At 45.6% G+C, this 15,383-nt stretch overlaps 1 protein-coding gene and 1 long non-coding RNA gene across 4 annotated transcripts; one reads left to right on the top strand and one right to left on the bottom strand.

Moving 5' to 3' along the window:
• Nucleotides 1–249: 249 nt before the first annotated feature.
• LOC113834286 lies at nt 250–953 on the bottom strand. The gene is made up of 2 exons (XR_003482699.2): nt 515–953; nt 250–399 (listed from the first exon to the last, which is right to left on the bottom strand). It is a non-coding gene; the product is annotated as an uncharacterized LOC113834286 (long non-coding RNA).
• Nucleotides 954–984: 31 nt separating this feature from the next.
• On the top strand, nt 985–12,487 carry Mfsd4b (major facilitator superfamily domain containing 4B). 3 transcript variants are annotated; one of them, XM_027402165.2, is made up of 5 exons: nt 985–1,326; nt 4,970–5,436; nt 7,473–7,641; nt 8,292–8,408; nt 9,524–12,487. In XM_027402165.2, the coding sequence occupies exons 3-5, from the start codon at nt 7,593–7,595 to the stop codon at nt 10,735–10,737; spliced, it is 1,380 nt and encodes a 459-aa protein (XP_027257966.1). In that variant the 5' UTR covers nt 985–1,326; nt 4,970–5,436; nt 7,473–7,592; the 3' UTR covers nt 10,738–12,487. The 3 variants fall into 3 exon arrangements, with proteins under 3 accessions (XP_027257966.1, XP_027257968.1, XP_027257967.1); XM_027402167.2 differs by lacking the exon at nt 4,970–5,436; XM_027402166.2 differs by lacking the exon at nt 985–1,326 and having other exon boundaries at nt 4,437–5,436.
• Nucleotides 12,488–15,383: the final 2,896 nt, after the last annotated feature.

Below are 15,383 nucleotides of genomic sequence, written 5' to 3'. Positions count from 1 at the left end.
CTTCTCCTTGCCAATCAGGGCTGGACATGCCGATATACTCTAACTTTAATCACAACCAACCAATTGTTATCCCTAACTCTGAAGTGAACTTTGAGGACTGCTTTATGAGAGATTGTTGGGTTATCCAAACATGAAACATGGAAGGACTGCCATTCTGTGGAAATTACAGTGTAAATGGGGAGGCTTTCATTTTGGGATAGAGTTTGACCACTTTAGTGTAAGAGAAAAAGATGATGAGATAGGACAAAGTACATTAATTACTGTGTAATTGCTCTGATAAAACACTTGATGAAATCACTTTATAGGACAAAAACTGCGGGCTTGGGGTTTCAGAGGGTTGGAGTCCATGGTGGGGGAGCAAAGTCACAGTGGCAGGAGTAGGAAGCCGGGGTGTCTCATCTTGAAATACAAGCACAAAGCAAAGAGAGCAATTACACATGGATGGAGGCTTTTAAATTCTCAAAGCCTGACCCAGAGGCATACTTTCTCCATCAAGGCCACCTCCCAAACCTACCTAAACAGTGTTACCATGTATGAAGATGAGGTGTAATGCCGTTCTCTGGTGATGGTGGGTTGGAGTACCTTAATTACAATGTGGTCTTGGTGTAACATCACAACATCCTACCAACTAATACAGCCACCTCTTCCTCTACAAAGTGCCTGTCAAATTGTTTCCTTTACTTCTAGGTGGGAATGTCCTCATCTTGGCTCTTTGGGGTGACGAAGGAGTTGCGCCCATACAGGCCTTTTACTTCAGTTTTGCTTTGGGTGCCCTCCTGGCTTCTACTGCTGCCTCGCATCCTCCAGCTGCAAAACTCGGTGGCTCAGCTTAGTATGACTCCTCACCTGGGCCAGGAAGTGTAACCCCCAAGGCAACCAGATCAACTTTCGGTTTGAAACCGGCTCCAGGGTGACAAGAGACCTCACTTCCTGAATGTGGTCCGCGCAGGCGCCCTGCGATCCAGAGGGCGTGGCCCCGGAACCGCACCTGCGCGGTGGGAAGGCTTCGTTCCCGGGTCAAGCTCGCGCGGGCTGGTCCCGGCGGGGGTTGGCGCCCGGGGCGACTCTGGGGCTCCAGGGCGGGGCCTGACAACACCCTGCAGGCTTAGGCTCCGGTGCACGGAGCTTGGCGGGTAGGAAGAGTTTGAAGCCGCCACGCTGGAGTTGGAGCTGGAGTTCCGTGAGGCCGGAGGGCGGCGGCTCCTCTCGGCCTCCCCGGGGACAGAGAATGAGTCCGAAGCTGTGGCCTCCGCGCGGAAAGGCCGTGCCCAGGACGTGCTGCGCTGGTTCACCACCGTGGTGCTGTGTGCCGCCTTCCTGGGGCTGGTGAGAGCTAGGCTGAAACCCTCTTTGGCCAAGGCTGGAGCAGGCGCCTGCAGGGAGCATGGTCTCCTCAGTGCCCTGTGCATGCGTGACTCTCGGGTGCATTGGTTAATTCCTTGGGTCTCAGTTTTGTCATCTGGAAATAGTGGGCATAACTCTTATCGTGGAGGGTTATTGTCAGATTTAAATACGTTTTCCAACATGAGCAAACTAAGTTCCTGGTGCAACGGGGTGTTAGAGGATGGGGAGCCCGGGCCTTTACCCTTTTGCACCCACCCACTGATGCTCCAAATTGGTCACAGAAAAGCTTTGAGAGATTGCCCCTTCCTGGAGGTCTGATCAAATCCTGCCAAACGCTTTATTTTGCAGACGGGAAACTAGGTCTGAGAACAAAGTGGCTTTTCTGGTTAGATGATAGCATCAAGGACATGTTTCTTACCCTGTTCACAGCCGGGTTTAAATCAAGCCTTCAGATTCTTAAATGGTTTTCTTCACTCAAGTGCAAGAAAAGAAACACCTTTTAAAGATAGCCTCTCCCTCTGTAGCTCCTGCTGCCTGGCCTGGAACTTGCTATGTAGCTCCAATTGGCCTCTAACTCAGACCCTGGCCTGCCATTGGCTCCCTGCCCACAATGATGATGAATTGAGACAGGGTATCACTCCATAGCCTTGGCTACCTGGGAACTCACTGTGTAGATCAGGATGGCCTTGAATTCATGAAGATCCAGTTGTCTCTCCCGAGTGCTGGACTTGAAGCCCTGGGCCACTTGCCTAAACTTGATCATTTTTGACTTGAGTGTTATGAGGGCTAAACCTTTTTTTAATCTTAAGCTTTATTTAAATTAAAAACAATCTTATTTTACACACCAATCCCAGTTCCCTTTTCCTCCCCTTCTCCCATGCCCCCCCCACCCATCCTCCGAGAAGGAGAGGCCTCCCATAGGGGACCACCAAAGTCTGTCACATCATTTGGGGCAGGACCTAGGCCCTACCCAGAGTATCTAGACTGAGAGAGTATTCCTTCATAGGGAATGGGTTCCCAAAGCCCATTCGTGCACTATGTATAAATACTGATCCACTGCCAGGAGCCCATAGACTGCTTAGGATTCCCAACTGACACCATGTTCAGGGGGTCTAGTTCAGTTATATGCTGGTTCCCAGCTGTCATACTGGGGTCCATGAGCTCCCATTTGCTCAGGTCACTTGTTTCTGTGGGTTTCCCCAGCATGGTCTTGAGCCCTTTGCTCATCACTCCTCCCTCTCTACAACTGGATTATTGGAGTTCGGCTCAGTGCTTAGCTGTGAATCTCTGCTTCTGTTTCCATCAGCTACTAGATGAAGGCTCTGTGATGGCATCCACAACCCCAGAAAAGCAAGGAAGCAAGGAGTACCCTAAGAGAGACATACATGGACCCCCAACCCCCAAAGGGAAAGGGACAAAATCTGAATAAATTGGGAGCACTGGGGGGGGGGCGTAGAAGAAAGGAGGAGAGAAGGAGGGGGGAGGAGGGCATGAGGGATCAAGAAGGCTAAGTTGGGGGAATAATAGAGAAGGAGAGCAAGGAAAGAGATACCTTAATAAGAGGGAGCAGTTACAGGCTTAAGGAGAAATCTGGCACTAGGGAAATCTCCAGGAATCCACAAGGATGATTTCAACTAAGAATCTAAGCAATAGTGGAGAGGCTACCTTAAATGCCCTTCCTCTATAATGAGATGGATGACTACCTTAAATGCCATCATAGAGGGCTAAACCTTTGATGAGAGTCACTTCACATCACTTGGCGTCTCAGAGTCTGAGTCTCAGTTGTTTCTTAAGAATATTTTGATGGGAAAATAGGGAAGGAAGACACCCTACAGATAATAGAGACTCTCACTGTGTGCCAAGTCTTGAAAGTGCTTTGAAGAAGTTTTAGGAGAACCTACACATGCTGTGGGCTTGTGTGTGCCTTGTCTTTAGCCCTTGGTTGCTGCTGCTTGGGCAGGGAATACCCTCTTAGTTTATAGTAGAATAGTGCAACACAACCATTTATTTATTTATTTATTTATTTATTTATTTATATGCTGGGGATTGACCCAAGGACTTAAAGTGTGCTAGGCTTTCACAGAGCTGTATTTCCCACCCACAATCAATGGTTATCAAAATTCACATGTATTAGGAACATTTTTCATAAAGGTTCTTAGGAATTTCATCTGAAAGTGAGGTATAACCCTTGGTTCTTGCTAGTATATTATATAACATCTGTTAGAAACTTTCTATCTGCCGGGCATTGGTGGCGCACACCTTTAATCCCAGCACTTGGGAGGCAGAGGCAGGTGGATTTCTGTGAGTTTGAGGCCATCCTGGTCTCCAGAGCGAGTGCCAGGATAGGCTCCAAAGCTACACAGAGAAACCCTATCTCAACCCCCACCCCCCCAAAAAAAGGAAAGAAAGAAAGGAAAGAAAGAAAGAAACCTTCTTTCCATGTTATATTTGTTTTGCTAAGAAAGCCTTATAGCCCATATGTTTCCCTATGGTTTTGGAATTTGAGGGAAACTATAGACATAGAAACATTCAGATTGTTTATCGGCAGCATTAGATGTAGATACATGCATACGCAGTTAAAGGAGGGACTCCATGTGTTCCAGAAATATTGGCAACTTAATATAAAAGCAGAATAATTTGGAGCTTCATAATTTAAAGTTTTAGCAATTAAATGTCTATATTACTTATGCATATAATGTATTTGAAAATGGTAAGTATATGCTTTGAAAATAGTTCATTACATTTTTTTTGTTGTTGTTGTTGTTGTGCATAGGGTTTGCGTGCAGAGGCCACCTTATTCTTTGACAGGGTCTCTCCCTGAGCTTGAAGCTTACCAGTTCAGCCAGACTAGCTGGCTAGTGAGCCCCAGAGGTTGCTGGGATTCTAGGCATGCTGCTGTGCCTTTATGTGCTGCCTAGTTTTATGTCAAGCTGACACAATTTAGAGTTATTTGGAAGTAAGGAGCTGCAATTGAGAAACTGCCTCCATAAGATCCAGCTGTAAGGCATTTTCTCAATTAATGATTGATGCGGGAGGCCCCAGCCCTTTGTGGGTGGTGTCATCCCTGGCTGGTGGTCCTGGGTTCTATAGGAAGGTAGACTGAACAAGCCATGAGGAGCAAGCCAGTAAGCAGCACCCCTCCATGGCCTCTGCATCAGCTTCTGCCTCCGGGTTCTTGTCTTGTTTGAGTTCCTACCCTGATTTCTTCTAGAGATGGACTGCGATGTAGAATTGTAAGCCAAATAAACCCTTTCCTCCCAAACTTGCTTTTTGGTCATGGTATTTCATTGTAGCAATAGAAATCCTAAGCCAAGTTGGTATCAGGATTATCGGGTGTTGCTGTGACAGACCTGACCATGTTGTTTGGGAGGATTGTGGAAGGACTTTAGAACTTTGGGCTAGAAAAGTCACTGAGTATTGAGGGCTGTCTGTCAGAGCTTGGAAGATAGAATGTTGTGAGCAGTACACAAGATGGAGGCCTGGCTTGTGACGTTTCAGAGGGAAGCAAGGGTTCTACTAAGCCGTTTGGGTTAAGAATCTGTGCTTCTAGTCGGCTGGGCCTGAAGAATCAGCTGTGATTTAACAAGATAACCTTTGCTTTGATCTGACAATGGATGCTGGTCAGTGGGGACTGAAGAATCAGCTGTGATTGAGAAGAGACCAGCATCGTTGAGGTGAAATCTTCAGGGAAGTATTTCTTCAGGATCAGCACACAGAAGCTGTGTTCCAGAAGTGGCCAAGGTTGTACCTCTTGTTGACAGCTGACCTTGATAGTATGAGTCACCCAGGTGGTGCTGGTTTTGAAGGCAAGAAGGAAGGGGTCATGGAGAGCAGCTGAGGCCTGGCACTGTGTGGCAGGGCTGGTGTCCCTGAAGAGAGCCCAGGAGAGGCTATTGGTCAAAGTGCATCCCAGTTGCAGCAGAAGACCTCCCCCCCCCTAGCATTTTGGAGATGCCAGTCCCAGGGGATAGCCACCAAGATCAGCAGCAGGAGTGGATTGGAGCCAGCCGGAGCCTAGATGACAGTCTTTGTGTGCTGCAGAGGGCAGAGCCACACAAGTAACCCAAGCCCTTTGGAGGAGCCCAGGAGATTGTGAGTGAATCCCAGACAGTTGGATGTTGAATTATTCACACTTTTGGAGTTTGGCTTTCCTTTGTTCAGATTGTGACTGTGCTCTGGTTCTTCCCTCTTGAAGTAAGAAAGTACTCAACTTATTTTGATTTTACAGGAGCCCACAGTTGAATTTTAAAAGAGATTTTAGGTTTTAAAAGAAATTTCGAATTATTTATTTATTTTGAATTAGAAACAAGATTGTTTTACATGTCAATCCCAGTTCCCACTCCCTCCCCTCCTCCTCTATGCGCCCCCCCCCCAGCTAAAACCCTACCTATCACATATCCTTTCTGCTCCCCAGGGAGGGTGAGGCCTTCCATAGGGAGTCATCAGAGTCTACCATATCCTTTGGGATAGGGCCTAGGCCCACCCCTGTGTGTCTTGGCTCAGGGAGTATCCCCGTATGTGGATTGGGCTCCCAAAGTCCACACCTATGCTAGGGATAAGTACTGAACTACTACAGGAGGTCCTGTAGATTTCTTAGGTCTCCTCACTGAAACCCACGTTCCTGGGGTCTGGATCAGTCCCATGCTGGTATCCCAGCTATCAGCTGGGGACCAAGAGCTTCCCCGTTGTTCAGATCAGCTGTCTCTGTGGGTTTCACCAGCCTGGTCTGGACCCCTTTGCCCATCACTTGTTCTTCTCTGTAACTGGATTCCAGTTCAGTTCAGTGATTAGTTGTGGGTGTCTGCTTCTACTTCCACCAGCTGCTGGATGAAGGCTATAGGATGGCATATAAGACAGTCATCAATCTCATTATCAGGGGAGGGCATTTAAGCCTCTCCTCTGTTGCTTAGATTGTTAGTTGGTGTTATCTTTGTAGATCTCCAGACCTTTCCCTAGTGCCTGATTTCTCTGTAAACCTAAAATGTCTACCTCTGTTATGGTATCTCCTTTCTTGTTTTCTTCTATTCTTCCCCCAACTCAACTTTTCTGCTCCCTCATGAAACTTTGAATTTTTAAAAAGACTGAATTTTACAGTGTTTAATTGTAAAGATGATGGACATTTTAAAGGTTATAGAATGTTTTCTATTGTGATGTTGATATTAATGTGTGATCTTGGGGATGAAGAAGACAGGAAAGGTTATGGCTTAACAGTGATCTATTTGTGTGTCAAGTTGACGGAGTCCATTGTCTTGGCTAGTTTTATGTGAACTTGAGAGAAGCTAAAGTCATCTGAAAGGAGAGAACCTCAATCAAGAAAACTCCATAAGATACAACTGTAGGGCATTTTATTAATTAGTGATTGATGGGGGAGGGCCCAGCCTATTGTGGGTAATGCCATCCCGGGGTTAGTGGTCCTGGGTTCTATAAGAAAACAGGCTGAGCAAGCCTGTAAGCAGCACTCCTTCATGACCTCTGCGTCAGCTCCTGTCTCCAGGTTCCTGTCCTGTCCTGGCTTCTTTCATTGCTGGTCTACAGTGTAGAGGTGTAAGCCTAGACCAGTTCCTCCCCAACTTGCTTGTTGGTCATGGTGTTGGAACGGTAACTAAGACACTGTCCTTTTTAATATGAATGATGGGATCCACCCTCAGGACCTGGTGTTTGTGCAGCAGGCATTTCACTGACTGAGCCATCTCCTTAACCCCAAGTTTGTTACATAGTAACTATTAATACACAGTGGTCTCTTAGGGTATGATTCAGTACTAAACAGTTGAAAGGAAAGAAAATCAAATAGTTTTGTAAGTCATGTGTGTTGGAATACACGGGTAGTACCAATATTTGAGAGACTGAGAAAGGAAGGTTGTGAGTTAGAGGCCATCCTAAGCTACATAGTAAGGCTGAGTCTCCTAAACAAAGTAAAAACTTAAAATATCAAGGGTTGTGAGTAAAAAGCCACTGGGGAGTGTGTAATTCTACTGCTGGTAATGTTTGTTTCCTTAGGTTTCACTTAATGTAGTCGGAAGTCCCTTATGGTAGATTGCAATCCCCTGGCTGTGGTTTTGTTATCTTGGAAAAGCTACTTGTTGGGCAGTGTCTTAGTGATAGTAACACTGTCTTCTTTTTGTCTGTAGGGACTGAGTGTTGCTATCCTGGGACCCACCTTTCCAGATTTGGCAAGGAATGTGAACCGAAACATCAGCAGCCTGTCTTTCATCTTTGTGGGCCGTGCCTCTGGGTATTTATGTGGCTCTATGATTGGAGGAGTTCTTTTTGGGTGTATTAATCACTTTTTACTTTTGGGTAAGTAGTCATTGCTTGACTTCTTTGTTTCTGTCAACAAATTTACAACTCAGCTTTAAATGTGGAAAATTGTTGATACCAGAGATGGGTAGTGTGCTGGCATCCACCCTAGCAGCTGGATCTCTCTGTTCTTCTTCCCCTTTGGCAGCTGGAGGGAGTCTGTATTGATCCCCCTGGAAACTTGCTTGACCCTCAGGAGTGAGTGTTGGCAACCCCAAGAAGTGCTGACCTTCCTTGTAATGTGGGCTCCACTTCAGGCTCACACACTGGTTGACCATGAAAATCTGCTTATCTGGGGGTTGGGTGGGGCTTCTGGGGCCATGAGAGTCAGAATGACTCCTGGAACCTGGCCAGGCTCTGTGAACTTGGGCTGGAAGATGAAGGGATGGGGCAGTAGGGAAGTGATAAAGGCTGCTTTTCAGTCCTGCTGCCCATGTCAGAGGTGAACACAGGCTGATCCTCTGGGATCCTGACCCTGGAAAAGAGGGCAGAGCTGTCAGCATGCCTTTTTCAATAAATTGGTGTGACAATTTGAATAATGCATTAAAATTCCTATTGAACCAAGAATACTTTATTGCTGATGAATAAGTAAATATTTTTTTGCCAGAGTAGAGCTGTTTTAGCTGATTTTTTTTAATGTTTCTTTTCAGGGGTGTCACTTTCTGCTACCACAGTTGGTCTTTATCTTACTCCATTCTGCAAGACAGCAGTCTTACTGGTTATCATGATGTCTGTCTTTGGTATTTCAATGGGTCTTCTGGATACAGGTTAGTGAATCCGTATTGTCATCTGCACGATTGGGGACATTACTGCTAGGCAAAGGAAAGCAGATGAGATTATACTATCATTTGGAATGTCCGGCTGGGGCCAGAATGCCTGGTCAGTCACCCTCTAACAGCCCCATCAGAATACCCCCCTTTGAGCCTATGAAGTAAACATACAGTGTGTTTCTCTATGAACAAGAGGTAATGTAGAACCACCAAACGTAGAAGTACAGATACTCAGGCTATGCTTTTAGGATAGCACCTGGTCCTTTTACTGTAAGAAGCCATGATTTGGGAGGTCAAAACAAGTAAAGAGCTGTTGTGAGGCTGCAGAGGGGCAAACACAGCTTCCAGCTGAGTTTTGAGCTCAGTGAAGCCGGTGCTGCTTGCTTCTTACTGTTTTTATTCTTTCCTTTTCTGGAAAGTTCCTGTTCTCCTCCCCTAGCAGACCCTCTTCATAGGGTAACATGACAACACAAACTCCAGTACTCTCTTTCCTGCTCTTGTGTCATTAGCTAGATTGTGGAAATATTTTATGCATTAGGTGCTGTTTGGTTGTAAAACTAGAGTGGAAATGCATGCTTCTCTGAAAGTTAAGCCGAGAGCCAAAGATGTGATGCTCTGGCTGTCACCTTCTAGGCTTTCCAGCAGAATAGTGCAGAGCCTGACAGCTGTGCTTGGGGCTGTGATGTATGTCAGGACCCTGGGCATGGACTTCCGTGACAGTGGTTGCCAGGGGCAAGAATAGAAAGCTTTGATGATTTGGCTACTATCTGGTGCTAAAACCAATCTCTCTTGTAAATAGATAGGTGTGTTATGTTGGTTTACCCCCTGGTGTGTTGCAAGCACATTTTATGGAAAGCCTTTGCTAATGTTTTGGCCCTAGTGGGTAGTGGTTTACCAATTCATCGGTTTTATGTGTTAAGAAGAGATGCTGTGATACAGTCTATTGGTAATAGGGTGTCACAGCTACTCAAACACAGCTAAGCCCTAGCGCAGGCTTTTTATCACCACATTGGTTCTGGTTAGTACCAGTGCACCACCCCCACCTCTTTTTAATAGTGATGTAGTGATCTTAATACATGATCGTTAATTTAAATAATTTCTTTTGTTGGCAGGTGGGAATGTCCTCATCTTGGATCTTTGGGGGGATGAAGGAGCCCCTCACATGCAGGCCTTGCACTTCAGTTTCGCTTTGGGTGCCTTCCTGGCTCCCCTGCTGGCTAAATTGGCCTGGGGAACATCAGCATCCACTCAGAACCACACAGAGCCTGACTTTGACCTTCTAATGCTCAACGGATCCTCTGAAGCCACCTCAGACTCTCTGTTTGCAGTACCTGAGGACATGAACCTGCTGTGGGCATATGCTTCCATTGGCACGTATGTTTTAGTGGTGTCTGTCTTTCTGTTTGGTCTGTTTTGTAAAAAAAGCTCAAGGCAGGAAAAAGCCACAGTATCTGCTCAGGAAGCTCGAAGAGCTAAATATCACTGGGCCCTGCTCTGTCTCCTCTTCATCTTCTTCTTTTTTTATGTTGGAGCCGAGGTGACCTATGGCTCGTATGTATTCTCCTTCGCCACCACCCATGTTGGCATGAAAGAAAGTGAAGCAGCTGGCTTGAACTCCATCTTCTGGGGGACCTTTGCTGCCTGCAGGGGCCTGGCCATCTTCTTTGCAACATTCTTAAAGCCTGGAACTATGATTGTGTTGTGCAACATTGGCAGCCTGACCTCATCTTTATTTCTGGTGCTTTTTGACAAGAGCCCTCTTTGTCTCTGGATCGCAACTTCTGTGTATGGAGCCTCGATGGCAGCCACGTTTCCCAGTGGAATTTCCTGGATTGAGCAGTACACCAGCATAAGTGGGAAATCTGCAGCATTCTTTGTCATTGGTGCTGCTCTAGGAGAAATGGCGATTCCTGCAATAATCGGAATTCTTCAAGGACACTACCCAGATCTGCCAGTTGTTCTGTACACGGGTCTGGGGTCGGCCACATTCACTGCAGTATTATTTCCTGTGATGTATAAATTAGCCACCTTACCTCTGGGTCATCAGCCAAAAGGAAGGAAGAGTGAGGACCAGAGAGCTTTGCTTTCCAGCTCTGAGCTCAACGACTGTGAAGAAGAGAGTGAAGAGGAAGATGCAGAAAAGTGGAATGAAATGGATTTTGAGGTGGTTGAAATGAGCGATCCGATGCAGGAGTCTGCAAGGGACACGACTGGAGAGGTCCTTAGGGAGCCCACACCTGAGGCTTCTGACCACTTCCTGTCAAAGGCGTACTTTTCAGTCAGTAGCAGCGATCCTCTTGTGAATCACCAGGACAAAAGGGACTGACAGAGAGATGAATTACTGAATGACTTCACTGAGTAATCGACACTTCTCAACCACCTCTCAGGCAGAGCTTTGGCAGACTTTCCACGTGCATTGGCAATTGAAATGTGTGGGGTTCACAGAAAGCAGTGACACTATTTGAAGTGTAAAATTCTCAGTCTTCTGTAACCCACTATTTTTTCTTATACAGTAGGCTCTTGTTAGAAGACTGTGTTAGGTCCCCACCTGTCAGAAGGCATTTTCGTGTGAGGAGCTGGGTAGTGTGTCAGTAAAGACACTGTAGAAGAGTGGAGCTACTTGGCTGAGCAAATGGTCTTACATCCGGACTCCGCTGGGGGCTTGTGGAGAGTGGGTCACTTGAAAGAGCCAGCTTTGGAAATGGAAAGATATTTTCCTTAATTTTACCCTCTATGTAGGGTAGAGCTGAAAAATACTGCTGTTTCTTATTTCTATGAGAATACAGGTAGGCCATGATTTCTAGATCAATATCTAGCTTCCTTCCTGACTTCATGCTCATCTTTGACATAGTCTGGTTTATTGGGTCTCCTGTGATTCTAGAAATGCAAGTGAGATTATTTCCAAATTTTAGAGTTTGGGTTTGTTTTGTTTCTTGAGTCTTACTTTATAGTCCAGGCTGGCCTGGAATTTATTATGTAGCCCAGGTTGGCCTCTGACTCAACGTCCTGTCTCTGCCTCCTGAATTTTATGCTACAGGTATGTGCCACCATGCATGGTGAAACGTGTAAGTTTTAAAGTTGTCTAATATTTTTGCTAAAATAGCCCATTCATTTCAAATGTAATGTAAAACAAAAGTGATGGTTTAGCCCTCCGAATGTGCTTCAGCTTGTGAAATCCTACAGTTTAGCAAGCAGTTTAGTAGCACCGCTGGAGTCACTGATCTACAGGATGTCCCTTTCCCTTACACTCAAGGGTCATTATTTAAGTGTTCCAGCAAATTTTATTCTTGTTTCCCATGCATTTAAAAAATTTTCCCCAATTGCTGTATCATGTTTGTGTAATACAGCAGTTTACTGCATTTCAGAGATTATGGTATTTTTGCTGACACTTTAGAAGAGAGGGTTTATTTTTATATGTGAGTCTATATTGTGTTCAGAGGATTTGGAGACATTCTGTTGATTTTATGTAATTATTATTTTTTTAATGTTTACTTTTTTTTTTAGTGCTGGTGACTGAACACAGGGCCTTGCACTTGCTAAGCAAGTACTCTGCCACTGGACTAAGTTCCCGGTGTCTTATGTTTCAATTATAGAAGCAGTTACTACGTTGGCAGTAGAGGTGTGGACAGGTCCTTTGGTGCTCATAGCCTGCCTCAGTAGCAGAGGCTGGGTCTGGGCCTTGCAGTTAGGATTTGACTCTCACTGGATTGGGTTATTAATCACATATGTACTGTAAACCAGGCTAAAAGTTCAGTTTACAAATGAGGCACCATCTTTTTTGGTGATTGGAGAACCTGTGTACCCTCCAGGACTTGTTGAATTTGAAGTACCTGGAGACCAAAGTAAGGATGGTGTGATGGCGTAGGAAATCAGGATAAGGGATGCTGCTGCACAAGTGTGGCAGAACTTTGACCAATGGCTTGTACCTCTTCTCAAGTTTTATGCTGAGTGACAATGAATTGCTATTTGATGGCAATGTGTTTGCTAATCTCTTACCAGATTTTAAAATTTGCTTTTCTTAAAACAAGTGCTGTGTGTTTTCTTAAAAAAAATTAAATTTTTTTTTCTGTGTGTGACTTTTGTGACATCTATGTATAGGTGTACCAAATGGGTGCCTGGTGTTGGAGAGTCCAGAAGAGGGTTCAGATCCTCTGGGACTGCAGTATAGATGTTAGCAGCCACCTTGAGGGTCCTCTGACAGAGTAATCAGTGCTCTTAACTGCTGAGCCGTCTTTCCAGCCACCCGTCTTGACCACTGCCCATTGACCTTCCATATGCCAACGACCACACTGGTTCAGGTTACTTAACACAGCATTGGAGGGAGTGGGTGTTGCATGAATTATCAAAACCCGAGACAGATATTGGGGTTAATACTGAAGACTAGACGAGCAAAGCGGCAGCCACCCGAGAGTTCTCACCTCTACCAGTGCTCAGACAGAAGGGGTGATCCTGTCCTCAGACTGCATCTCCACACTGCACTGCTCCTCACACTGCCTGGACTGCAGACTGAATGCCACATGAGACCCTGAGCTCCTGTCTTATTCCTCTCTAGTGCTGGGATTAAAGGCATGCACCACCACTGCCTGGCCTCTATGGCCAGGCCTCTTCTAGGCCAAAACTTAAGGTTGCTGGAATAGGAAACAAAATTTTCCTAGTGGGTCACTAGGATTAATAGTAAGTGCAGCTGTTCCCTTTTCTGTCCCTTGATATCTGGACCCATGGATATTGGCCATGAGAGAAACTTTATCATAAATACGGATTCTGATTCAAAGAATATACTACCCACTGGAAAGCCCCCAGCCAGCTCTGTAGGCTGCTGCCACCTAATCGGTGCTGTAACTGTCTTCAAAAGGCCATTCCATCTTTCTATCAGGCTAGCTGCTTCAAGAGAGTGGATTCTGTGATTGTGGGCCCACTGTCACACTTCTCTGGTGGTGAAGTGAATTCCTTGGTCAGAAGCAATACTGTGTGGAGTATGGTGTCAGGGGATACAACACTGTAAGTTCATGGATGTTGTTGGCAGAAGCATTACATGCAGGAAAGGTGTCTTAGTCAGTGTTCTTCTGCTGTGAAGAGACACCATGGCCATGGCAACTCTTATAAAGGAAAACATCTAATTGGGGCTAGTTTACAGTTCACAGGTGTAGTCCTTTATCATCATGGCAGGACATGGCAATGTGCAGGCAGACATGATGCCAAACAGTCAAACGATGATTCCATGGGGGCCATACCTATTCAAACCACCACAAAAGACAAATCTACAACTGTTGTGCAATGTTTTATTCTTTTGGCTTTTTTGAGGCCCCACCACCCAGCTCCCCAATAAGTCACACACGGATGCTTATTCTTAGTTATAAGTACCTGACTTTAGCTTGGCTTGTTTCTTGCCAGCTTTTCTGAGCTTAAATTATCCTGATTACCCTTTGCCTCTGGGCTTTTTCCTTTTCTTCTGTATATCTTACTTTACTCTTACTCTGTGGCTGGCTGGCTAGGTGGGTGGGTGGCTGGCCCCTAGTGTCCTCCTCTCCTTGTTCTCTTGATCCTCCTTCTCTTCATTTCTCCTTCTATTTGTGCTCTCTGCCTGCCAGCCCCACCTGCCCTTGCTCCTGCCTCACTATTGGACATTCAGCTCTTTATTAGGACCATCAGCTGTTTTAGACAGGCAAAGAATCACAGCTTTGCAGAATTAAACAAATGCAAGATAAACAAAAGTCACACACCTTAAAATAATAGTCTTCAATGCATAACCAGATGAGTATCTACTCCAGTAAGGACAAAGCATTGTCCTTTCCATAGAGGCAATGGTCCAATACTGTGAAGCTAACACCGGGACACTGGCTGGTCACCCCAGGGAATGGTGCCGTACCTGGGGCTCCGTGTTGGTGTTTGCTATTGGCAGATCTGGGATCCAGTACTCAGCAGCAGCTTTAGCCAGGTCAGCCTTTTAAGTGGAAGTCCATGTTGTTGAGTTCTGTCAAAACCATCATCTCTGCCGCCAAGGCCACTTTGTCCATGGGACCATTGGGCAATGACTGATGATGGAGTTTCTGTTCTGCTTGATCTAGTAGCCATTTGGATCCAAATAAAGACACAGAAGCTTATATTAATTATAAACTATTTGGCGGATGGCTCAGACTTCTTATTGGCTAGCTTTCTCTTAATTATTAACCCCTTTCTATTAAACTATGTGTTGCCAAGAGGCTGTGGCTAACTTGTAATGCTCCGGTATGTTACTCCTTTGGTGGCTATGTGTCGAAACCCCTTCGAATCACTCTCTGTGTTCCTATCCCCAGAATTCTCCTAGCCTGGTAGCCCCACCTAGACTTCCCGCCTGGCTACTGGCCAATCAGCATTTATTCATCAACCAATAAGAGAAACACATATTCACAGCATACAGAAGCACATCCCCCATTAAACGACAGGGATGGCTTGAGAAAGGCTGACTGTCCACAGACTGGGTCATCCTATCTACTTGATTACTGAACTCGTCCTCAGCTGGTCACCCTTTGATGAGAATTTATATGGGATACAAGTATCTTCATTCATATCCTTAATCCATTTGGAGAGATCTATATATTTCTTCCCCAGATGTGACAATCCAGCCAATACATTGGCTACAGACTATGAATCACATACATGAGCAATCACACATCTGGCCATTTCTCCTTCCACAGCGCTGCGGTGCTGTGGCTGTCCACTTCTGGGTGATTCGCGCATAATGCATAGAACTTAACTATCAGTAAATCAGGCCCTACTCTTTTTGTCCTCAGTCAATCAGTCATATGGCACACCTCATGAGGCTATATAGGTACATGTAGACAGCACTATGACAGGAATAGAAACCATAGGCATTTGGGCAACTTCTTCATGTAATTTGCTTATGCTCTCAGGACTGCTCTGGCCCAGTCATGTATATACCTTTCAATTTGATAATGGTTTGCTGCTGTGTATGTCCTACTTGTGACTTGGTGG

Source organism: Cricetulus griseus, chromosome 2 (assembly GCF_003668045.3).
Source record: "Cricetulus griseus strain 17A/GY chromosome 2, alternate assembly CriGri-PICRH-1.0, whole genome shotgun sequence".
In the NCBI taxonomy this organism is placed as follows: domain Eukaryota; kingdom Metazoa; phylum Chordata; class Mammalia; order Rodentia; family Cricetidae; genus Cricetulus; species Cricetulus griseus.
Note: the sequence above shows the minus strand (reverse complement) of the source record. Positions and strands in the feature narration are given on the sequence as shown.